Source organism: Camelus ferus, chromosome 2, assembly GCF_009834535.1.
Source record: "Camelus ferus isolate YT-003-E chromosome 2, BCGSAC_Cfer_1.0, whole genome shotgun sequence".
In the NCBI taxonomy this organism is placed as follows: Eukaryota; Metazoa; Chordata; class Mammalia; order Artiodactyla; family Camelidae; genus Camelus; species Camelus ferus.
In genome coordinates, this window is record NC_045697.1 from 45,395,201 (window position 1) to 45,419,849 (window position 24,649).

General features: G+C 36.1%; 1 protein-coding gene across 1 annotated transcript in view; it reads left to right on the top strand.

Annotated features, from left to right (window-relative positions):
- Window positions 1–24,649, top strand: part of PRKG2 (protein kinase cGMP-dependent 2) — a 95,290-nt gene that overhangs the window by 28,428 nt on the left and 42,213 nt on the right. The window contains exons 3-9 of the mRNA XM_032456912.1: window positions 2,328–2,494; window positions 6,729–6,842; window positions 8,419–8,524; window positions 10,915–10,978; window positions 18,088–18,165; window positions 19,779–19,873; window positions 22,829–22,897. Of these exons, the coding sequence (XP_032312803.1) occupies window positions 2,328–2,494; window positions 6,729–6,842; window positions 8,419–8,524; window positions 10,915–10,978; window positions 18,088–18,165; window positions 19,779–19,873; window positions 22,829–22,897 (693 nt within the window). The remainder of the gene's footprint in view (window positions 1–2,327; window positions 2,495–6,728; window positions 6,843–8,418; window positions 8,525–10,914; window positions 10,979–18,087; window positions 18,166–19,778; window positions 19,874–22,828; window positions 22,898–24,649) is intronic.

Below are 24,649 nucleotides of genomic sequence, written 5' to 3' on the forward strand. Positions count from 1 at the left end.
ACTATTACCATATGTTTATACACTAAACTAAGTTAAGAGGATCTGGGAACTCTCTGAGGCCATGGACCATGCTTAATTAATTTCTATGCTCTTAAGTAAATTCTTGTTAAATATGTTGAATTGAATGGACATGAAAACAAGTACTCTAGGAAGGAGTTCAGAGTAGAATAAAAGAATTGTGTGAGCAACAGTATCCGGGCAAGGTTGACTAGGTTATAAGGGGTTTCTTGGTAGATGTGCAATGTTTGCGTGGGTTGAGGGGAGAATAACTCAGTTAAGTTCAAGAAGAAAACATGTACCAAGCCTGAAGGTAAAGCTGGCAGGCATGGGAGACCACAAGGATACCGGTCTATTTATAACAAAGAATTTGTTTTTGAAAGTAAGTACTAGACAGGTAGAGTGGAGGCACGTGGTGGGAAGTGGAGAGTACCAGATTGTGGGATGTTGATTTTCTTCTAGGGGCAAAAGGGTTTTCACAGTACTTCCATGGGATGCTGATAAAAGTTAAGCCAACAAAATAAAAAAAGAAAGAAAAAGACGTTGAGGTTTGAGAAACATTGGTTTAAACGAATTTGTTTACTGCAAGATTTCTTTGAACCTTTTAAGTGTGCATGGTGAATTTCCAAAATTGTTTAAGTTCAGCACACTTTTATTTATAAAAGGACAGTGCTTCTTGGAACATATTTCAGAAAATTGGGATATGTGGGCATTGAAGAAACACTTGCTGGAATGTTACACTAGCATGAAGGACCCATGAAAGCTGGAGCTTTTTGGTGTTGTTCACAGTTCTACCCCTTGCAGTGAGAAGAACACCTTGCAAAAGTATTTTCTCAGTATATATTAATTGATTGAATTGTTGGTTTTCGTGGATGAAGACTGAGATCAGGGTGAAGTCAGTTTTGTTTTGTTTTTTTAACCATGATTAATCTGATAGTATGGTATAGTGTGGACTGCAGAAGAAAGACGCTAGAAGCTGAAAAACCAAAAAAGAAGCTGTTTGAATTGTCCAGAGCTAAGATTTTTTTTCTTGGAACATCCTTGAAAATGGACACTAAAATGGGTAACAGTGATATTTTGTAAAGAGAATTGACAAGATGTAGTGATAGATGAAGAAAGAAGTAAGTTCTCCAAGTACTCAGAGAGTTTGGATGGCTCCGAGGACGATGGAGTCACTGTAGGGAGGAAGGAATTTGTCTAACACTTTATTCTGTTTCATTCATGCAGTCTAATGATCTGATGGATAGGATCATGAAGGTAGTATCTAATTCCATGAAACTTTACCTTGTGTTTGAGAACTTTCTGTGTAGGAAGGATCACAGGTTTTTAAATAGCAAAGCTAGGGATGGGAGAGAGTTTGAATGAAAAATACAGAAAAAAAAACCCTATTTAACAAAATCATGCTGAATTTGAATGAAAGCAAATATTGTGCAAAGATTCTTACTTAGCCCACAAGGCAACTTTTCTTCCAGCGCTATGATATATACATATAAGGTATGGTAATTAGAACATTTGAAATTTACAGTGATGAAGATTAGGTAATTATTTTGAAGTACTCCTTTTCCAAAAGAAAATAGAGTGTTCTAGGATTATCATCAGGTAGGCTTGGATTTGGGGAATGAATAGGCTATAAGATTGGAAATGTGGGATTTGTCTAGACATACTGAGAGTCAAAATGTAGGCAAATCTGAACTACCACCACCACCCTCTACATCTGATCAAACCTTATGAGTCCCACGGGAGCTGACTTCTCCAGCTCAGAAGAGGCAATAGATGTAATGGAAGCAGCATAGACTTCAGACTCACAGACTGAGATTTAAATCCTAGGGGAGAATAAGCTGCTTCTTAGCTTTTAGTCTACTTATCTATAAAGTGGGAATAGTCAGTGTCTCACAGGATAGTTGTGAGGATTAAGTAAAATATAATTAGGCATGTGTGTATATGTCAATGAATGAATGCTGTGTTATAGTTCTTTAGATACACCTTCTACCTGCCAACCAGACTTGCTTTCCATCTAAAAGTCATGTGTCCATTAATTTTGCATCTAGGGATCTTGAAAGATGCTACATTTGTGATGATGACCGTTAGGAGTGATGATAACATTGATTTAATGATGATTACCAGAAACAAAATATTTTCAAAGGATTTACAAGTAAAATACGGTAGTTATGAGGGTCAGATGTTGGTGGGAATAGAAAAACAAAATTGTCCTTGATGGAAATGTTGTAAATACATAGATAGTAATGTCAAGAATAAAAAGGAAGTGAATCTAAAGAGCAAAACATGACTTTTCACTAATTGTAACTAACATCTCCCTTCCATTACACCAGTGAGAAGAAACTCATTACAGATGCCCTTAATAAAAATCAATTTCTGAAGAGACTGGATCCTCAGCAGATCAAAGACATGGTGGAATGCATGTATGGGAGAAACTACCAGCAAGGGAGTTACATTATTAAGCAAGGAGAACCAGGAAACCATATCTTTGTGCTGGCAGGTGGGTTTTACAGATTTGTCTAGTCATTATATAACAAACATTTGTCTGTTGTTTAATAACTTTTTGCAGACATTTATAAAAATGCAAAATGGTTTGCTCTATTTGTAGAAAATATAACAAATTGCGCTCATGAAATAGTAACATTGTTGCCCTAATCATCATAGTGATAATACTTAATATATCATGGTCCTCTAATCATCACGGGGATAACATTTACTGAATGCTTTCTGTGTCAAGTATCCTATTGAGTTCTTAATAGAGAGATCTCATTTCAACTCAGCGACTCTGTTAGACAGGAGCTATTATTTTTATGTTACTAATGTGGACTGTGTCCCAGAGAGATTGAGTAACTTATCCAAGGCCACGCAGCTCATTGTGGTGGGGGTTGAATGCAAATTTAAACAATCTGACTCAAGAGTCTGTACTTTTAATCACAGTGCTACTCACTCAACAATCACAAAAAAGTGTTTGAAAGTATTCACAGTACTTCTGGTTGTGTTGACCTTTTTACATTGTTGTACCAGGAAAAAGAAAACAATTATTTTTGTGACTCTCTAAAATGTTTTGGTAATATACCGATGATTTCAAAAGATAATTTAGGTACATTTAACCAACAGATGAATCAAATAGAATGCCTTAAGATTAAAACTGGTGTCTTATTGGGGGGGGGTACTGGTAATTAGGTTTATTTTTCTAATTAATTAATTAATTTATTTTTAGAAGAAGTACTGGGGATTGAACCCAGGACCTTGTGCATGCTAGGCATGCACTCTCCCACTGAGCTATACTGCTCTTCCCAAGACCAGTATTTTTAGAACCATTTAAATGGCTTTCTCCATATATGATCACTTTAACATGCTTCCATGCTGGGTAGATTATAATGGTTAGATAGGCAAAGGATTTATTTCTCAAATGCATATCAAATGCATAATAAATCTTATAGTGGAATTCAACAAATTATTTTTTAGATATAGAGGCAAGAAATTATCTGAACAGGGCTTATGGTTATTGAGTGCCCTGTCAAATTCTGAACTGCCCCAACTCTTTGAGTTTTAGGGAAAAAAGTTAAGCTGGCTTGCCCAGATAGAATGGTAATCTGGGATGAGCTGTGGCCTTTTATTTTGCACTATAGGTCCTGGCAATGTAATGCTTTTATGACTTTTGTTTCTTTGAGGCCTTACATATGGAGCAGAAGTTGCCTGTCCAAAGAAATTAATAAATGTGTATTATTCTATTCATAGTGTATAAAAGATTGTTTTCTATATTTTGATTCTTTAAACATGCCAGTTTCATAATTATTGGTGTATTATTTGCCATATACATCTTTGTAGACATCCTTAAAATTATAGTCATTCACAAGCAATTCTATCCAAGAAGTGAATTATAGTCTTAATTTAGCCAAGCCTTCAAATTTTAGGGACAGGTGACCCAGAGCAACGTTCCCGTCTTTCAAGTTTTCTGTTGGCCATTTCACTTCTATTTTAGTAACACGAGAGTATTCTGGCGAGAGAATGATCATTCCCTCTGGTCATTAAGTCAACCACTATTTATGGAACCTCCTAGGAAAAGGATGAGAAACTCATGTCAACCCATCTGGTTGCTTGCCAATAACTCTGATGAAAGGCTTGAGGAGAGAAGGGTTTGAACAGAAGTCAGCATCAATACAGCCATTAAAGTCAGGGCTATAGCACACATGGAAATGAAAATTGGGTGGTTTCTCAGTTGAACTGATTACGGTGTTATCTAAGAATTGAATTGTGTGATTTAACTGAGCAAATTAGTTTGTTACTTTAAAATCTCTGTTTTATGAAATATAGCATGAATAACAAAAGGTAAAATCATATTTAGCTTAAATTTTTGGTATTCCATATAACTGTTCAGTATTGCAAGTCCCATGAGCCATAACCAACTAGAAAGGAAACTTGAAATGCATAAGATCTACAATATCAACTCAACAGTACAACTAAGTGGTTTCAATGGAATAGAATTTAGTTGTAATGATTAAAAATTAAATTGTGTATCTAATCTATAAAATTCAGAGCCAAGACAGAATTTATTTCTTACTAGAATATAAGTTCTAACAGAATAAATATTGTCTCTGTTTTGTCTACACTATCTCTCTGGCACCTGGACTAGTTCCTGGTACAACATAAGTATTCAGATCAGATCTGTTGAATGAATGAGTGGACAGCGATGACCCAGAACTACTTAGTGGTGATTTGGAGAAAGGAAAGACTAATTCTTGAAGGGGAAGAGAAATGACCCCACCATATTCTTCCATTAAGAATATAGGTCTTTTTGCATATGATTTTGGTTAGGTAAGGTTTTATTTATTTGAAGAGAAAGGAGAAGCAAATTGCTGGGGCAAAAGAATTGTGAGGAAGTTGCCTCAAGTTCTGCCTCTTCCTTCCCCCAACCTTTGTTTAAAGATTAGTGTCAAGGACTCCTCTTCCTTTTCCTTTTTATGACTTTAATTTTTAGAGAGGTTTTAGGTTTACAACAAAATTGATAGAGAGGAACAGAGATTTCCCATACACCCTCTGCCCCCAACACATTCATAGCCTCTCCTGTTGTCAACTTCACTCACCAGTATGGTACTTTTTTTTTTTTTTAATCAAGGATGAGCCTACATTGATACATCATAACCACTCAAAGTCCATACTTGGTGTTGAACACTCTATAGTTAGGATAAATGCATAATAACATGTATCCATCACTATAGTATCATGAAGAGTATTTTCACTGCCCTAAAAATCCTCTATGCTCTGCCTATTCATCACCCACCCCTCACCCTTGGCAACCACTAATCTTTTTATTTTCTCCATAATTTTCCCTTTTCTATATGTTGTATAGTTGGAATCAGACAGTATTTAGCCTTTTCAGATTGGCTTCTTTCACTTAGTAATATGCTCAGCTTAAGTTTCCTCCATGTCTTTTCCTGGGTTAATATCTCATTTCTTTTTAGCACTGAATAATATTTCATTGTCTGGATGTACCACAGTTTATTTATCCACTTACCCAGTGAAGGACATCTTGGTCATTACCAGGTTTTGGCAATTATGCATAAAGCTACTATAAACATCTGTGTGCAGGTTTTTGTGTAGACCTAAGTTTTCAGCTCCTTTGGGTAATACTAAGGGGCACAATTGCTGGATTGTATGGTAAGAGTATGTTTAATTTTGTAAGAAACCACCAAACTGTGTTCCAAATTGTCTATGCCATTTTGCATTCCCACCAGAGATAAAGAGTTCCTGTTGCTCCACATCCTCTCCACCATGTGGTGTTGTTAGTGCTCCAGGTTTTGGCCATTCTAACAGGTGTTGGTATCTCATTGGTGTTTTAATTTGCATTTCCCTAATGATATATGACATGGAGCATCTTTTCATGTTTTTTCTTTGGTCAGTGCTAAAGTCTTTGGTCCATTTTTTTCATTGGGTTGTTTTCTTATTAATGAACTTTAAGAGTTCTTTGTATATTTGGTAGAACAGTCCTTTATCAGATGTATCTTTTAGGAAAATGTTTCTCTCAGTCTCTGGCTTGTCTTTTATTTCTCTTGGTATTATTTTTCTCAAGCGCTCTTCTTAGTGACTTCCTGTATTAATTCGTTGCAGTGATTGAGGGATTAGTCAACAAGCAAGGCATGGTGAAGTAACTTCCCCAAGGTCACACATCCAGGCAGGCTGACTCCAGGGTCAGGGCACTTCTCAGTTATGACAAGTTAGTCCTTCCGCCAGTGTGGACACCTCTTCTGTGTTTTCAAGACATGCAGTGATTGCTGTGTTCCTTGTACAAGAGAAATAGTTTAATGTGCTACATTTTTCATGAGGTAGAATGAATTTTAAGTAAAACACTTGCTTCAGGAAAAGAACTATGTAACAATGATAATGTTAACAATAGCTAACATTTACATGGCATTTACTATCGCTAGCCATTGTTCTATGATCGGTTTCTATAGTAACTTATTTACTTCTCACAACTGTATGAAATAATTATTATTAATATTATCCCCATTATTGACGAGGAACCCAGGCAGAGTGGGTAGCTCAAGACGAATCAGCTAACAGTGAGTAAGTGGCAGAGCTGGCTTCAGTCTGCCCTCTTAACCTGCTTTCCTATAATGAGAATCATATCTTACGTCTATGTTTTGTGTACTTTCTGATTGTTTTATTTTTTTAAATTTATGGAATCTAGGTGGATTTTGATTATTTGTGTTTTCTTGCATCCTTCTTGATAGAGGGTCGACTGGAGGTGTTCCAAGGGGAGAAATTGCTATCATCCATCCCTATGTGGACCACGTTTGGGGAACTAGCCATTTTATACAACTGTACAAGGACCGCCTCTGTGAAAGGTAACAGGAGAGGGAATGCTGTATATTAAATAATTATTACACAATGGTAAAGATAATCTGTCATTATTGCATCCTGAGTCTTCTTATCTCCCGTTGTGCCCCATATTCTCTTATTAATAGAAATATTATGCTTATAAAAGGATTTATATTGAAGCACTTGTCTAAATGATTCAAGCTCTAAAAACCTGTCCATCGGATACCTGTATATAAAATATGATTATGGCTTTAAACAGAACTGATTCCAATGTTTGCTTTAGTTGCCACTTCACTTTTTCACTATGTAGACATTTGCCTTTGGCTCATCTAGAATGTTTGCTTTCTCTTCTCCATGAGGTTCTGACCATATTATAAGCCAGAAACATTAATTAAACCAATGAAAATGTATAAATATCAAAAAGGATATGAATTAATTAATGAGAGTTCTCATGAGTGACTTTTGGGATTACTTCCATTGCTTCTCCTTAGGGTTCTTATTTTTATTGACTTTATTCATGGTAGTATTAGGTTTTCTTCTGAATTACTTAGATGTGGTGTTTCTCAAGGTTTGGGACCAGGTTATGTGTGTTAGCACTGTTGCCGTATTTGATAAAAATGCAGATTCTGAGGCTCCACTCCAAACAATCTCTGACAGTGGGGCCAAGGGATTTCTATTTTTAACAAGAACGTCAAAATAGAGTATGAAAATGAATATATATATATTCACGTATCACTGAAGAATTGTGCTGTACACCAGAAATTGACACAACATTGTAAACTGATTATACCTCAATTAAAAAAATTAATAAATACAGAAATAAAAATAAAGAATGTCAAAATAATTCTAATTCACTTTAAAGTTTAGTAGACCAGAGATTTGGGTTTTGATGTACTTTTTCAGTTCTCATCACTCCTTTAAAAGAATATATTTCTACCATAATTTCATGTAGACTTTTTAGAGCTGCTACTTCTGCTCCTCTTTCTTTGTAGATTTTATTCTTGCTTTTAATGTCTTTCCTATGAAGAGGTTTTCTCAAAAACTGTCTTGCATAATCTCTTTGAAAATGATTTTATATATTTTAAGTAAAAGTAACCATAGAGATTCTTAAAATATATTGGCTCTCATTAGCAACAATGTCTAAACAACATAAAAAGGCATAAAAACATACTCACATACAGAGATCTTTAGCTTTCAGTTATCTAGGTATGAATTCTTTACTCTCTGAATTGACTGCAGGCTGGCTGGCTTTCTCTTGTATTGCATTGTATCACAGCACAAATCTAAAATACATCCTGATGATGCAGTGTATAATTAGGATTTGCAAACTAATTTTAATATCATCCCAAGCAAAACATAATTAGAAAGGAAATCTTTTGCTGCTCACTTCCAATCATGGCTTATTTCAAAGCCAAAAATGATTTTATAAAGTTGCTTACTCTTTACATCACTACTTCCTTCCATTTGCATGCTTAAATAATTCATTTTCCAAGATCTATCATTTTATGAGAGTATATGAAAAACTTATTGATGAACATTTTGGAATGTTTTCTTAATGGAAGAGCTAAACAATATTTTATTATTTTCTTGACTTTTCTAAAGCTATTACCAATGTTAAAACATGGGCACTAGATCGAGAGGTGTTCCAGAATATAATGAGAAGGACAGCTCAAGCTCGAGATGAACAGTACAGAAACTTCCTCAGAAGGTAAGAAAAACACATTGGCAGCGGAAAGAGCAGAAGATGGGGTAGCCAGATTGTGGGGATGTTGGTTTTATCCAAGTAATTTTTTTTTACTATAGCTTTTCTTATTTAAGCATTTTTCACATGATTCAACCAAAGGAGCAAAAGTATTCTCTTGCAGTATATGCTGCTGATATTAAATTATTAGCTTTGTTCACTGATTTATTTCTCTTGCTAATTTTGCCCTTCTATTGATGGAGTCATTGTATATAGTATAGAAAAATGTGCAAAAAATATCCTAAAACATTCACTTGGGTTTCTCAGTCGACTTTGAAATATGTCCTATAATTTAGAAGTAGATAGCAAAAGACAATCTTTCTCATATTGCTTTGCTTAGAATAATATTAAAATTAATTTCTTTTACTATCCTTATTCATTTTCTTTACCTGAAACATTTCCCTCATTTACATAGCCACACCATCTTCCAGATTACTATTACTTATAGCAGACTAACTTGCCCAAAATGTTATTATGCTTGCCATGATAACATGGATCCTTGGAATATACACATCTTGTCAACTGTTCTGAACCCCCAACAACTTGGACACATCAAGTTAAAGAGAAACAAATACCTATGTAACTGAAAAAGTCAGCTACGCGTTAAAAATTTTGTTTGGAAAGTTCCTCATTCAAACTATTTCTGTGTGCTTTATGGGAGGTTTGACAGTCTCTGAAGCTGCAGTACATCTTGTAATGAAATGTAACCGATGATAAGTGGTAGTAATACTAACATGTTCTGTGGTTCTCCAAAATAAAGTCTTAGGTCTTTTTAAGTATAGTGGTTTTTATCGTGCATAACTAGCCTGCCTAGCCAATGATTTTAGGGCTGTGCAGTGCCTAGCATATAGTGAGGACTTGATGAATATTGAATGAAGGCATTGTTAGTCAGTAGAACATTGCAGGCGTTAAGATTTCTTGTATGAACGCTTGCTGATCTAGTCTCCCGGACACAGTCAGAGCTTCTGGCAGAGAGCTGCTATAATGGCAAGCAGGTGCCTTGCCTATAGGCCAGACAGTGCCTTAGCATCATATTGTGGGGTCTACCTAAGTATAGGTAATCTCAAAAAAAGTTATAAAACATAATAACAAAATAAGCGCCATCATTCTAAGGAGTAGGAAGTCAGCCATGTTTTTGGAGCTCTCATTTGCACCCCCATGTCATTTCTTAGCCTTCCTTGGGGTATCCCCTCTCCTTGGAGTAATCTCTGTTCTGAGGTTCAGTGATCATACCCTTGGTATTCTTTATTATTTTGCCTATAGCTTCATTTAGCCTATTGTTGAGCTTTACAAAATAGGTGTCATTTTTGCAACTCAGCTTTTTTCCCACTCTTTTTTAAGATTCATTTATTTGGCTAATTTAGTCATTTCTCCTCTTGTAGAGTTCTCTTAAGTGACTCGACCACAGTGCATTTATCTGCTCTCCCATTGGTGGTGTTTCAGTGTTTTGCAGTTACAAACAATTCTTATACACTGGCTCCTGGCTCCATGCCTCCTGGTGCACGTGAGCAAGTGTCAGTCTAGAGCTCTCTTTTCAGAACTCAGACCTGATCATGTGTTTTTGGAGGAGCATCATTTTTTCCTTAGGGGTATCAAATTTGAAATGGTAAGAAAGAAGTATTCATCTTATAGAAATTCTATCAACAGTCCTGTGTGAAAAATGGGTAAAATAGAAGAGAAATTGCTTTAAAAGAATAATTGAATCACATTGATTGGTTAATCATATTGAGTGGAATTTCTGGGGGTTTTTTCAAATAAAAGTTTCAGTATTCTATTTCATTCTCTGTGTATTATTATCTGTAAAAATGTTCCGATTACATGCCTCCGGCTACCATTCACTTTATAAGACAGTACAATATGACTAATAATCAAAGATCATTTCCATGCTGATTCCTACCTTCCCTCCTAGATTCAGTCTTTACTTAATTATAAGGATTTAGATGAAAATCTGATCCTCCTCTGGAAGGAGGGAGCTCCTTATGCATGTTAATAAAAGAGATATTGAGATGTGGAGAGAAGCACATTTCTGCATGTGATTCACTTTGAAAACCAACAACCAATGTAAAATGTTTTTTTCCCAAAGAGGCAAAATTTCATTTTTTTCTTTTTATAGTATCTTACTAATTTTATTTATTTGCCTATAATAAATGTCTGTGATTAAATATAATTATATAATTTAAATGTATTTGAAATTCAGTTATTTATGGGTAATATATTTGGCGGTTTACTTTGGAACAATTAAAGGGCATTGTGTCTTTTTAAATGCATGCAAAGGTGTTTGAATCTACATATAGGTGTGCATTTCTAGTTTAATTCAGGAAGAGAATTAAATAAAGGTTTCTTTTAAAATTTTGTAGTGTATCCTTGCTGAAGAATTTACCTGAAGATAAATTAACCAAGATCATTGACTGCTTGGAAGTGGTAAGAAATCTTAAAGTTAAAAAATGCATTTCATTAAAAGATTGCATAATCTAGTCATTATTAGCACTGCACATTAAAAAGAAGGAAAAGATGGTGATCGCTAGTTCATGGAGACCAGGAACCTTTTACTATTGTGAAAACCCTTAGGTCAGCTCACACTGAATTAAGGGGGCTGGGGTGGGATTAGGGCACTCTTCTGAAATATATAAAGGAAAATTGGATTTGCATGTGTAAAGTGACATTTGACTTACGTATTTTAATCTTTTTCAGTGTATTTGAGAAAACCAATCTGCCTCACTCAAGAGGCATTTGATTTTCTGCAATTAACATCACAGTCCCTTAAAGAGCTCATAGTATGAAGGAGGTAGTGATGCCTAATTAGGTAATGGAGAAGAGAAAGGGTATACTGGGGCTTTTGTGATAGTCTCCTGAATCAGGCTATGAGACACTCCATACTTGAAAACTCCAGGCTATGAAAAGACATTAATAAAAAACAAAACAAAAAAATCCCCCTGCGCTTAAGAAGCACTGTACCTATTTTAACATCTCGGGAAAAACAGCATATTGGAATGTGTTCAAATACTCATGTTAAGCATCACGCAGATGGTTGGTTCTAGTCCAAGACTAGTCAAGTCTTTTCGTGAATAATGCTTTTATGACATGTACCTTGGATTCTAATAATATGCAGTATGTGAGAACCTCTTCAGAGATTAATATTAAAAGTTAACCTCGCTCTAACTTTTTTGGAGAGTTAATTTCATTGAAAGCAAAATGGCTTTTGGGGAATTTAAAGGAGGTATGGAATAGTAAAGGAGTCGCATGTAGACTTTAAGCTTTTATAAAGCTGTTCTCAGTGGGAGACAAGACTAATTGTTGACAGATTCATGCTTCTGTCAATCACAATATACAGTGTAAACTAATATCTGTTGAGAAGGGAGTACTGACCATTTTATCCTTAAGTGTAAGTGACACCAGTAATGTTTCCATTTACAATTCATGGAGCCCATCCAGCAGTTTATCAAGGACAGGCCATGATGACACAGTGCCTGGCCTTGTGTCCCCAGAGCTTTCAGATATGAAGTCATTTTCAAGAGGGCTGCTTGCCCTGCACCTCTCGGGATTTTCTCAGTGTAACATAACCCAATCACAGATGTTACAAATTAATAATTCATTCTAATTTCTGAGTATTTTTTTTAAAGCTGTAGAGGCCCTATATTTTTTTGTTAACTGAGGAAATCTGTTTTTAATATAATACTAATAGAGTAGGTTCACCAGAGGGGAATTCCATGCTGACAGCAAATATTAAAATTTAGTGTCATTAAAAATAAATGGTAAATTAGACATATTTATAGCAGCCGCAGGCAACAGCTATAGAATATGTAGATGGGGGCTCAAACCTAGTATTAATTAACACACAATTTGAGTTTGAAAGTCTCATCTTTTAAAACCAGCCTAGAAAGGCTTTATTACATATTAGCATTTGCAGACAGCAGCACAGTATATAAAGGGCTCTTTATTCATACCTGGCAAACAAACGTGTCTCTGTAATGTGTGAAAATTCTCAAATTCGAAAGTGATTAACAAGGGAGTAGTGGGATCTATTTAGCGCTAAGAAAAGCACATAAATTGCCAGCAGAGGTTGGACTAATGACCCATCACCAGGGTCCTGACAACAGCCAATCACTAATGCATCAGAGTTATGACAGAGCACCCGCTGAGTTCCAGGACCAGCTGTCCCACAAACTGTCTCTATAATCTTTGAGAAAACAGACTGAGTCTGGTGTGCTATTTAGGAGTTGATTGGGGGTGGTTTTTAATTTTTGTGCAGGAGACGGGGAAGGGGGATCAGAATTTCCCATCACCAAGCAGTTGATCTGATGTGTCTGTTAAGACTTCATCTGTTGCACTCATAGACCAAATAGCCAGAATGTGCAGTGTTTCAATAGCATTTCTTGCTTCAGCTTAAATCACCCAGAGCATTCAGATCTAGAGGCAGACATCGCCTTTCAACCTCTTCTTGTGTTCTAATGGGAAAAGGAGAGTGGGAGTGGTATCAGCATATTCACTAGTGTGCCCTAAGAGTTAACTAATGACCATCGTAAAACATAATACGGATTCAGAATGCTGTGTAACTACTGATGATAATGAAAACGATCATGTGACCTCCACACCTGGCAGTTGTGCAGTACGGAAGACCAGAGTGGAAGGAGTTTCTGTTTCCACTTGTGGTGATTGATCCAGGAAGCATGGGATTTGACTGTGTGGCTGACTGAAAAGTCACCTAACTCTCTGTTACAGAGATTTGGTATTTGACCCTCTGCCCTGCGACTCCTGTGTGGCATCTTTCATGAACCTGGAGGCGTAGCGGGAACGGGCTGGGGGTGGGGAGTGTGGCAGGTCCTCCTTGGTCAGATCATTAGCGGTGCTGCTTAAAAGGCAGATTCCCAGGTCCGACCTCACAGTTTTACTGGATCAGAAACTGGGATAGGGACCCAGAAATCCACATTTTATCATTTTAGCTATACAATTCTTTGGCTTATTAAAGTTTGAGAAGCACTATTTAAAGTTATGAACAGAACACACATAGGTTAGGGTTTGCCATATTCTACCTTTTCATTCATGGATTTCTTATTTTTTTTTTTTAATCATTTGTTAAAAGTCTCTAGTCCTCCTTTCTTATAGTTCTTGCTAACACTTGCAAAAGTCAGAGGGGTTTTCTCACTGTAATGATTACATCCAGAACCATACAAAGTTGAGATAATTGTGGATTTTGCCAGTTTATGGACCAGTTAGTTAAAGGTGGGGCAACGAGGTGTTGTAGAAAGTTAGCTAGTCCAAAGTCTGGTGATTAGGTTTTATGGTCAAACCCCTGTTCCTAGCAGCTGTCAGTTAATTGTGGTGGGCATCAGGGTCTTCGCAACTGTAAAATAAGGGAGTGCTGGGTGGGTCCCATCTCTACGGGCTCTTTCAAGTGTTTCAATTACAGAATTCCACACAGTTGGCTCACCTTAAAAGGAATTTCTGTTGGTTTTCATTCTGTAGACTTTGGTTCCTTAGAAATAAGCAATCAGGTACTACTATGTTTTGCCTGAATGGTTGATAGGGTCCACTGATGTACGTGTGTTTGCTTTAAAGTTTCTAAAATGTTTTAACTATCATACTTGGAGAAACAAAACATAGTTGGTAACAGACCCAAATAACTGTATGCAATTTTTTAAACAATCAACTTAGGTATATAGTCACATGATGCAGAGTGTGTGTGTGTGTGTGTGTGTGTGTGTGTGTGTGTGTGTGTATGGTGTGTGTATCATACAGCTGATTGTGTATCATCAATACTTCTTTGCAATGAAGATTTCAAACCACACAGTAAAGACTCCAAGGAGGTTATAGGCTTGCTTCTTTGATTTGCCCTCCATCGCCTTGGATTTTATTTCTGGTTTTGTATATTCTATTACAGGCACTGAGGCTCTAGCATTTTGCTAGCTAGCACAGAATGAGCAGTTCTTTACATGAAAAACTCTTTCCATCTTTCGCTGTTGCTATTTGTGTAGTTTTCTTCTGATCTCTGCCTTTCAGTCTGCCGTGGAATTGATTTCCTGATTTTCCCTTCTTGCCATACACTAAGTAACCACTCTCGGTGTTTCTAAATATCATCTTTTAAAACAACTTTTTCAGACTGTGGATCACAACTCATTACTGGGTCATGAAATCAATTTAGAGGAACACTTTTTTAAAAAATCAGAGTACTGATCATAAGTATTGTTTAAATATGATTCAGTTTTATATAAATATGTGTGTGTACACTTGCATGTAGGTATTTGGGTGTACATGTAAAATGTATTCCTTACTGAATTCAGAGTAAAAACTGCTTGAAAACCGCCACCCCACAGGATAGGGTCTATGGCTTCTTGGTCCTCTAAGGGACCCCTTTGCAATGTAACACAGGACAGTAAACCACACTGTTTGCATGTCTCTTTTTGGTCTTGGTGACCACCCTGGCTAGACTGGCTGCTCTCCCCAGTTGACAAACACTGGCCAGTCTAGCATCGTAGCCAGTACTTACCACTATATATTTTTGGTCTGACCTACATCCATGGCCTTTTCTGATCTATGAAGTTACTGTCAACACACTGGGAGGTATTATTTATCTTCCTCCCATGGTTTTGGGTGACAAAGACTAATCCCTGGGAAAAACACCACTAGGAAGGTTGCCCCTTAAGAAACAGCAAAGCCCTTTCTCAGTGTTGCCTTTCCAGCTTCTCCTTTTTAACTTATCTGACTGGCAGGAGTTAAAGCTGCCCCTCTGTGAAGACCAGAGACTTTATAATAGCTGAAGAACAGCCCACCAGCACTTCAGGAATTCTCTAGATTCCTTCTGTTCCAAGTGGGTGATGGGGACTGAAATTAAGATGGGAACAGATCCAAGAGCAGACTGTCTGAAACAGGGAAGTCTCACATGACCCCGGCAGTTTTAGTAAAGAGAACTGAATGTTAGCTCTATGATGAAGAGCCCTGAACCGTGGTGTCATGGTCATCTCGATGGTAAAGTGAGCTTGTGTGTATGTAGTGAAGGCTTGTGACAGAGCTATAATGAGAAGGAGTAGAGTGCTGGAGTAAGCAGACTGTGATGGAAAAAACTCAAAATGTTATTTTCCGAGTGGAATAAAAGTGTGTTTCTTGCTCACGTAACAGTCCAGGGAGGCTAGGCCTGGTTAGCTACATAGAATTATTCAGGAACCCAAGCTGATGGCTACTCTGCCATCTTCAATACTGTCCCACTCCCAAAATCTCTCAGGGCCATGCCATTACAGTTTGGGGAAATGTATGAAGACACAGCCTTGGACCAGTGCATAGGCCTGGCATGGGCAGGACATACATTGCTTCTGCTCAGACTCATGTAGCTAAAAGTTAATCACATGGCCACAGTGAACAGCAGGGAGGCTGGGGGATGCAGTTTACCTGGATGGCTGTGTATTACTGTGGAAGACTTTGATGACCAGCTCACAGCCTCTTTCACAGAAATTAACAGTCACCAGGTGACTGTCTCACCTAGTCCTCAAACATCACTAGGTATGGTAGATCATACCATCTTAATTTTACAGAAAAGGAAACTGAGGTTCAGTATATTGAAATAACAGCTAAGCAAACCATTCTCATCTTCCTCCTTAACATGGTGATCATTATTGAGTATTTACCATGGTTCAGGGGCTTTCAGTTCTCCAAAAACCGTTGTCTTTAATTAGCTTATTGTGGGAGGCAGAAGGGACCCCCTCCAAAATGTCCAGACCCTAAACCCTGAAACACATGAGTATGTTATATGACATGGCAAAAGGAACTTTGCAGATTTAATTAAGGTTTGGGACCTTAAAATAGAGATTATCTTGGATTATCTAGGTGGGCCAAGTATGAATCATTCAGGAACACGCGCCCTTAAAAGCAGAGAGTTTTCTCTGGCTGCAGTCAGAGAGATGTAGCAGAAGTGGAAGTCAGAGAGATTCCAAGTACATGAAGAATTCGACGTGACCTTTCTGGTATTGAAACATAAGAGGTTCCATGCAGGGGCAAGAGAGAAGTCTAGGAACTAAGAGGCAGCTCCTGGCTGACAGCCAGCAGGGAAATGGGACCTTATTCTACAATTGCAAGGAACTGAATTCTGCCAACAACCTCATTAAGCTTGAAAGTGGATTTTTTTTCCCCAGAGGCACCACAAAGGAACACAGCCCCAATGACACCCTGAGTTCAGTCTTGAGAGACCCCAAACAGAGCAATCCGGTTGAGCCACGCCGTGCCTCAACTCGCTGACCCACAGAAACTGAGATAACAAATGAGTGTTGTTTTAAGCCACTAAGTGTGTGTGGTTATTTATTACAGCAGCAATAAAAAAAAACTAATGTGCCTATCTTCTCTAAGTCCTTGAAAGTAAATATTCTTATTTAAATTTTCTGGATTGATGGAAGTGAAATTCAGAGCAGAACTGAGATTTGAATCTTGATTGCTATGGATTCAAAGTGCTTTTTCCCCGAAGATATTATGCTTCCTTCCATGAGATCTTGAAATGTCTTGTAAAATATACATAGTGCTATGTGAATAAAAGGTATGTTTATTAGTATTAGGAGTAATATTTATTCCATAAATGTAAATATGTTTTAAGAGTACAGGACCCAAAAATACTGAAATATGATAGACACAAAAGGAGTTTTGTTTGGATTTTTTCAAGTCTAAAAGAAAAACAAGAGAGTGCTATGATGTTATTTAAGCCTTTAAAAAAATTAAACAAGACCAGTTTTGTTTGTATAAGTAATTAAGAGATCTACTTTAGTTCTATGACTTTGAGACAATATCAAATTAAAGCAAAGTAGGAATGGACAGTTTTTTTATTTTCTAAGAGACTGAATTGCTCTTTTGATCTGACAGGTAGATGAATTACTTTTCCCTGCCCCTCAATCCTCTGATTACACACACATATATGAGGGAAACAAAGAAACAAGTGACAGTTTGGGGTTTCACGAGGATAAACCTACATTGATGAATGGAGTTTACAAGTGAAAAATTCTAATGTTGTTTTTCCGTGATGATAAATCTTTGGAGAGAATCTATATGAAAGAACTCCTTACTGTGTATATAGAATTTTCCCAACCATTGCTCTGCAAAGAATTAGAAACTGAGGTTGATGTTCCTCATATCCTTTTGGGGTTACATTTTCCGTTTACTAGGTAATGTTTGTCATTTTTCGAAACTCTAGACCCAGTTTCAGACTGTTGCAGATCATCAAAGAGTTTATATTTAGATTATTTTGGGGAAGCCTACCTACATATCAGTGATGACTGCCTGGTTCATGTCTTCAGTGTCCATGCCTGAAATTCATTATTCCAGGGGAATTTTTTTTCTGTGAAAGATAAATGTAAATGCAGATAATAAAGCAAGAGTCTCCTTAACTTTTCCATGGTTTGTGACTACAGTGTTTAAAAAGATCACAGTTACAATAAGCAAACAATAACAGAAACTGTGTGGAATGCTCATTTCAAAGACACAGGAGTTCTGTTTCATTTATGTCCTCATCTGAATGCCTCCACTGCATCTAACGTTTTCTTTTTCTCTCATCCCAATAGGAATACTATGACAAAGGAGATTACATAATTAGAGAGGGCGAGGAAGGAAGTACCTTTTTCATTTTAGCAAAAGGAAAGGTAAATATTAATGAAAGCTTACTTAAAGTAAATCAAAAAATTGTTTTGAATCTGTTTGCCATACACACAGCAATGTTCTAACATTGCAGCCTAAGTCCTCTGTGTAGAGCTGGGTAAAGGAGCTTCTGCTCAAAAGTCCTGGGACGGTTTGGTCTGAGCACTGGGTTTGGGGCCACAAGAGACTTGTGATGGGTTCCAGCTGAGATAGTAACTTCCTAGTGACTTTAGTCAGGTCACTTGACATTCTTTAGACTTGGTTTCATCGTGTATAAAATGACTGGATTATTTCTAACATCCCTTCTAGCTATGACTGTGTGATTCCCAGCCCAAGATCGGGGCTGGAACATTTTCCCATCCCACAGATACAACAGACAACAGTGGAGGAAAATGAACTAGGCAATTGAGGGCAGCAATGATCAGGCATCAAGCTGGAGAACAGTGTGGCTCAGAACTTCAAATTGTATACAATAGCTCAAGCTGATTTAGACGCTGATGAAAAGTTTACCCTGATGTAGACAACAGATCTTTTTCTTTACCTAGCTATTGAGTGGATAACATTTTGCCAGTTGCTCCCATGTTGACTCTTTACAATGTTCCTCGGAGACAAAAAGCATTTGTGAAAGATCGAAGTAAAGAATGAAATCTTGAGCACCTGTGTCCATAAACTGCCAGATTTTTATAAATGCTCTTTCTTCCATGAAAGAGTTTTATCATCAGAGAGTCGGGCACTGCCCTTTGTAAACTGGTTCGTGGTTGAACTTTGAACTAGGCCCCCAGTGATGGGAAAAAAGTTAACAAAATAGTTTTGGAAACTTTTCAACACTCAGAAACGCTTTTTATCATTTCTTACCAACTTAAACCTCATGTTTTGAAAGAATTCTGCCTGATAAATAAATTGCATTTATTATTTAAAAAATTTTTAATTTATTGTAACTTTCATAAATGCTAATCAGAATTTCTCACCAATATGAAGCGACCTTTCTTCCCATGTTGAACTGGAATAATTCTAGCCACAAGCAAGTAATGTTGAAGTTTTTGTTTGACTCTCCCATGCGGGCTCTTAAACCATCACATTGAGCCTCTTGTGAGACTTGTGGACCCTCCTCCAGATCCACAGTTTGTATTCAGTTTTAGAGAGTCCGCACGAATGCAACAAGTCAGTTGTGGACACTGGGTTCAGAACTCCTGATACTCAGTCTTATTCTTGATTGATTTGTCAACTGTATTTGGCTTTTTGGAAAAATAAAGTTCCCATAGGATCATTATCATTTTCTTTGACCATCCTTAGGAAGGAGTAACTGGATTCACATAGCAAATTTATTAACTTTGGGAGGTGAAGTTTGTATGGAGAGGCTTCTTCTTGCAAAAGATGGAGTCATGTGATCATGTTAGGTGGCAGACTTTTTTAGTCCATCCAAATGAGTTGACTGTAGTTAGATTAGTCTAAATGTAGTTGACTGTAGTCTTAACTACTGAAATATTGAAGCAAAGACTTGTCTCTTTCCTTGTTCAGTCAAGTTTATGTAGATCTGGAGGGACTGGTTGAATGGATATGTGTTTAGATTCTCCTTTACTTCTTCTCTCTCTCTTTTTAATTATTTGACATCATTTAGGTAAAAGTCACCCAGAGTACTGAGGGCCATGATCAACCACAACTGATAAAAACACTGCAGAAAGGAGAATACTTCGGAGAAAAAGCTCTTATCAGGTGAATCTATGAATTTATAGACTATACTTAATAATAATTCTTTGGTTGTTTGCACATATACCTACTCATTTGGAGCTGTAGAATGGAGCTACCAAACTGATGGCAGCCATTATCTGGAAATTAAACCAAAATTTTACACTGACTTCTAAAAAAATTCATTGTTAAATGGGAGATAAGTTTATTAATTTTGTATAGGAAGAGATTTGGAAAGTTTTAGTTTGCTGGTGAAAATAAAATTGGTGTTCCAAAATAATAATTCTAATAATTTTTGGTTTAAATGAGAGTCAGAGAAAGAAATTGAAGACATGAAAACTAGAATTTTCCTGTAAGAGTTTTTATATTATCAAGTTTTAAAATGTTGCCTTGCTTTATTCTTTTAAAAATTATCAGATAATGACTTTACATATTCTTTGTGCTTTTAAATCATTATGCCAAAGGTAATATTTTCTTAAGACTTTTTATCAGCTCACTTTGCAAGTTTTAGAAGCAACTCAAAATAGTGTATTTAAAGTTTCTCCCTGAACCTTTGGCCTTTTGAGGTATGTGTTTATTTACTGTTTGATCTAACTTATAGGAGAAACATTTATAAAGATTAACCAAGTAGCACAGGAGACACTATGTGCTTCGTGGAACTCAGAACACAACCTCAAATGTGAAAAAAAAAATTTCTTAAATATACATAACCTTATAAAGTTAGAATTTTGAGCAACACACTTTTTTTGGAGTCATATATGTTTTTAAATGAATACTTGAAACTATTAAGAAATCACTTAAAATTTATGCTATTACTAAATGCTTTTATTTCATATCTTTGCTTGTAAAAACAAGTAGTATTTCTGTTCATTTTTCTTCCTTTTTAATTTTTGTCTGTGAAGCCCCAGTTCTGCTGATTTACATGTCAGGATTACATTAAATACAGAGCAAAGAAAAAGTGTTCATAAATTACCTGAAGACAAATTTGATTATTTAAAAGTCATATAGCTTTTATTTTTAAAGAAAATTAAACTACTTAAACTCAATAAGTGAAGTTATAGCTATTTGGTATAAAAAATTGAATTTAAAAACAAGTTGAGTTTTTGTTTCCCATTTTCTAGCTGGTAATGAACTTGTTTCAATAATTGGGAAATGGTCCTTTTTTGTTTATTTGTGACAGAATATGAATACATTCATGCAATATAATCGTGTAATATCATTATTCAAAACTTCAGTGTATTTGTTCTTAAAATTAACAGATTATTTTTCTCATATCTCCAAGCAAAACAATTAGTTTGAAAGTGCAGAGAACTTTATAAATGTACTGTAGACTCAAAATAGCTCTTGAAAGGAAATATGCTGTCTGGTTATGCTGGATCTGAAATAATTTGTGTTCTATGTTGCAGCTAGCCAATTACAGTGTTTTCCCATGAGAAACATGACAATTTACATTTAATAAAGACACTCATTCCCCAAAGCATTTAAAAGCATAGAACTAAAATCTATGAGAAAGAGAGTTGGATACACATATGTTTACATTTTTGTGCATTTTTATGCTATCACTTTTTAGGGCCGCTGACTGTGACTCAGTATTCTTTACATTCTGTGTATTTCCATGACTCGACATTAAACAGGCCCAGGAGTTCTTTCGGCATTTTGTATGCAAAAATAAATTCATGGTACTTAACAGTTATTATGAAAAAAAATATGTGTATTTGTAAACCTCTAATACTCATAAACTTTTTGTAGAGGATATTCCTAGTCAAAATCATGACACTGGCAAGTGAAAGGGTTGCTTTATCTCTTCATTTTTGAGCTCACATATCAAATAGTTGGCCCATATCCAAGATCATATCCATATCGATATCTACACATACCAGTTGAGTATAAACTACCCAGCTCCCAGCTCAAAAACCCATTAAGCTGAAATGTTTTCACCAATGTCTTCTAGCAAGGACCCTGTAAACTTGGGAGGGACTGTGTTAGAAAGTCTCTGGATGCCGGCTATGTGGACAGGGGACTTCTCTGCACTGAGAGGCGGGCTGCCAAGGTTTTCCCTGTCCTACCACTAAGGGAAGACAAAGCAACTGTATACTTTGCGTGATGCCATTTTTGACGAAGTTGCTTAGAGCAGTCCTCCTGTGCTTACTGCTCCAGGTTACCTTAAATGAATCTCAGAGCACTGGGTACCACATGGATGTACCTTTTCTTCAGGGTCTTTAGTTTGTAATTAATAGAAGGATGAAACTAATATAAATAAAGTTCTCTAAAGAAAGATTTTACCCAGTGCTTGACTCGTTGGTATTCATCAGGTAATTAAATATATTATGATTAGATCATATGTCATAATTCTTCATATCTAAGGTATCAATTATAAGATGCATTATTATATTATGTACCCCCGAGAAAGACAATTACACTATGACTCATCGTCAGTTGTAAGACATGTGCTGATTTCAGAGATTGTAATGGAAAATACACATCTTAGACTATGAAATAAAAGATTTTAGATTTACCTAATTCATTGGGTGATATGACATGAAAAACACTTTCTTTGGGTTTTATTTTTGATTGGTTATTATATGTAATTACTTCAATGTTTTCTTATAAATGTCTTTGATCGGGTAATTTCAATTTTGGCTGCTTTTTAACTAGCAGTTCCCGTTTGATCAAAGACCTATTTCATTTGGGCTGACGCAGAGCACAGAGTGAAATTCCATACACGGTTGCAGTCACTGATTTATGTTCCCAGTGCAGTTACCTTCTCCTCTGGATTCCTTGTGCACTTAACCTTTATTAGGACACATGTCCATGCTTTTTTTTTTTTCTTGGAAAGGGGTGGAGTATATATTATGATGTTAAAAAAAGGCATAATCTTTGGAAGGTTTAAGTGATGATGTTTCATGCAAATAGCAGGTTCCCTAATAAAAATGGATGTTTAATTTCTCACTAGAAAACTGACTTTCCTGTTTTTGTCTGCAGTGAAGATGTCAGGTCAGCTAACATCATTGCTGAGGAAAATGATGTCGCATGTCTGGTTATAGATCGAGAGTGAGTATACTGCTGTTGTTGGAGAATGCAGGCTTCTGCCACCTTTGAAGACTTGGCCTTCTGTTACTCCAAGGGCCATCTGTCTTCCCATTCATCACTACTTGGAAGTGCTGGCCAATCCTCAGCTGCTAGTACATTCTATTAAAATTCATGGGAAGGAACTGGGCCTTCTGATCTGAATCTGTCTGTGGCAGTGGCAGATGCTGGCAGGCTAAATATTTTGTGTTCAAAGTTTGTACATAAATATCAGCAATAGACTGATTTAAATTCTGCATCTTCCAGAGAAATAAGCTTATTAGTACTCATGTATTTTTTTCCATACAATATACTGAGCAATTTCATAATTTATTCCTAAAATGCTCTAAGCAGTCAGAAATATTTTTGAACTTCTCTCTCTCAGACAAAATATAAAATGCTCATTAGCTATATGTATTTCCAGAGAAATCTGAATTTAACATTTGTGGTAATTTGCAAGAGATGTGCATCAATATTAACCTCTAAAGGTCTTAGGTTATTTTTCAGAATGTCTCATTTTGTGTTGTTAAATCCCTTCAGATCATATTTGAATCTGACTCTTCGGATCTCTTATTCATCAGGGGGATATTTGTTGACTAGATATAATTAAGGAATTCTGCTATACCAAACCTAGGCCATTATCTGAGAAAAGTCATGTGTAGCCAAACAAACAGGACATGTGCTTATGAAATATTAACTAAAAATAGTCAAATGATGACAAGTATCACAAGAGAGTATGCAACTGATTGCTAATTGAATACACCATTTATTGAACATAGAATCATAGAGATTTAGAGCTGGAAAGAACCTTGGAATATTAAAAAAAATTTTTTATTATGAAAAATTTCAAACATATTAAAAATAGACAGGTCAGGATTATAAACCCCATAATACAAGTTCAACAATTATCAATTAACCCTCCCTGCCTTCACCACACTATGTTCAAGGAAATTCCAAACATAAAGTTATTTCACTGATAAATTTTAGTAGCATCTCGAAAAGCTAAGTATTATTTGTAATACATGACCATAGTAATATAACATACCTAAAAAGTTAGCAATTATTTTTTATTGATTATTTTGAATTGAAATATAATTTACACCTAACATTATATTAGCTTCAGGTGTACAACATAATGATCATATATATATACATATATATATATATATATATATATATGTGTGTGTGTGTATATATATATATACATACACACACACATATATATATGTATATCGCAAAATTATCACCACACTAAATCTAGTTAACATGCATCGTCAAACATAGAACAATAATTCTTAGTATCACTTTGAGTTACATTAATACTTCCCTTACCAATAAGAAAAGTAAGTCCAGGTCAGTTAAAGAATTGCCCCAAAAGTGACATCTGTGATTTCATATGAGATGCCCAGGTCTTCCAGTTCCTTTCAGCATTCTTTCCATCATGCCATTTGATTTCCATAGCATGTGTTCAGAAAGAGAAGCAATCACAACGCAGTAAAATGAGGAAAGTTTTACTTTAAATTTGTAAGGATGGAAATGGGACGTGAAATAGGAGTTTTCTAGGCAAAGGAAATGTGGAAGTCTCTCCAGGTGAAGTACAACTTAAAACAAAGCATCAGGCTAGAAAGTGCAAAGTATATTCAGATAAAGGAACCCTTTGGATGACAGCTCTCAGATGGAAAATATATTGGTATGAAATTGTCCCGGCAGTGCATTGTTTTGTTTATGAAAAATATA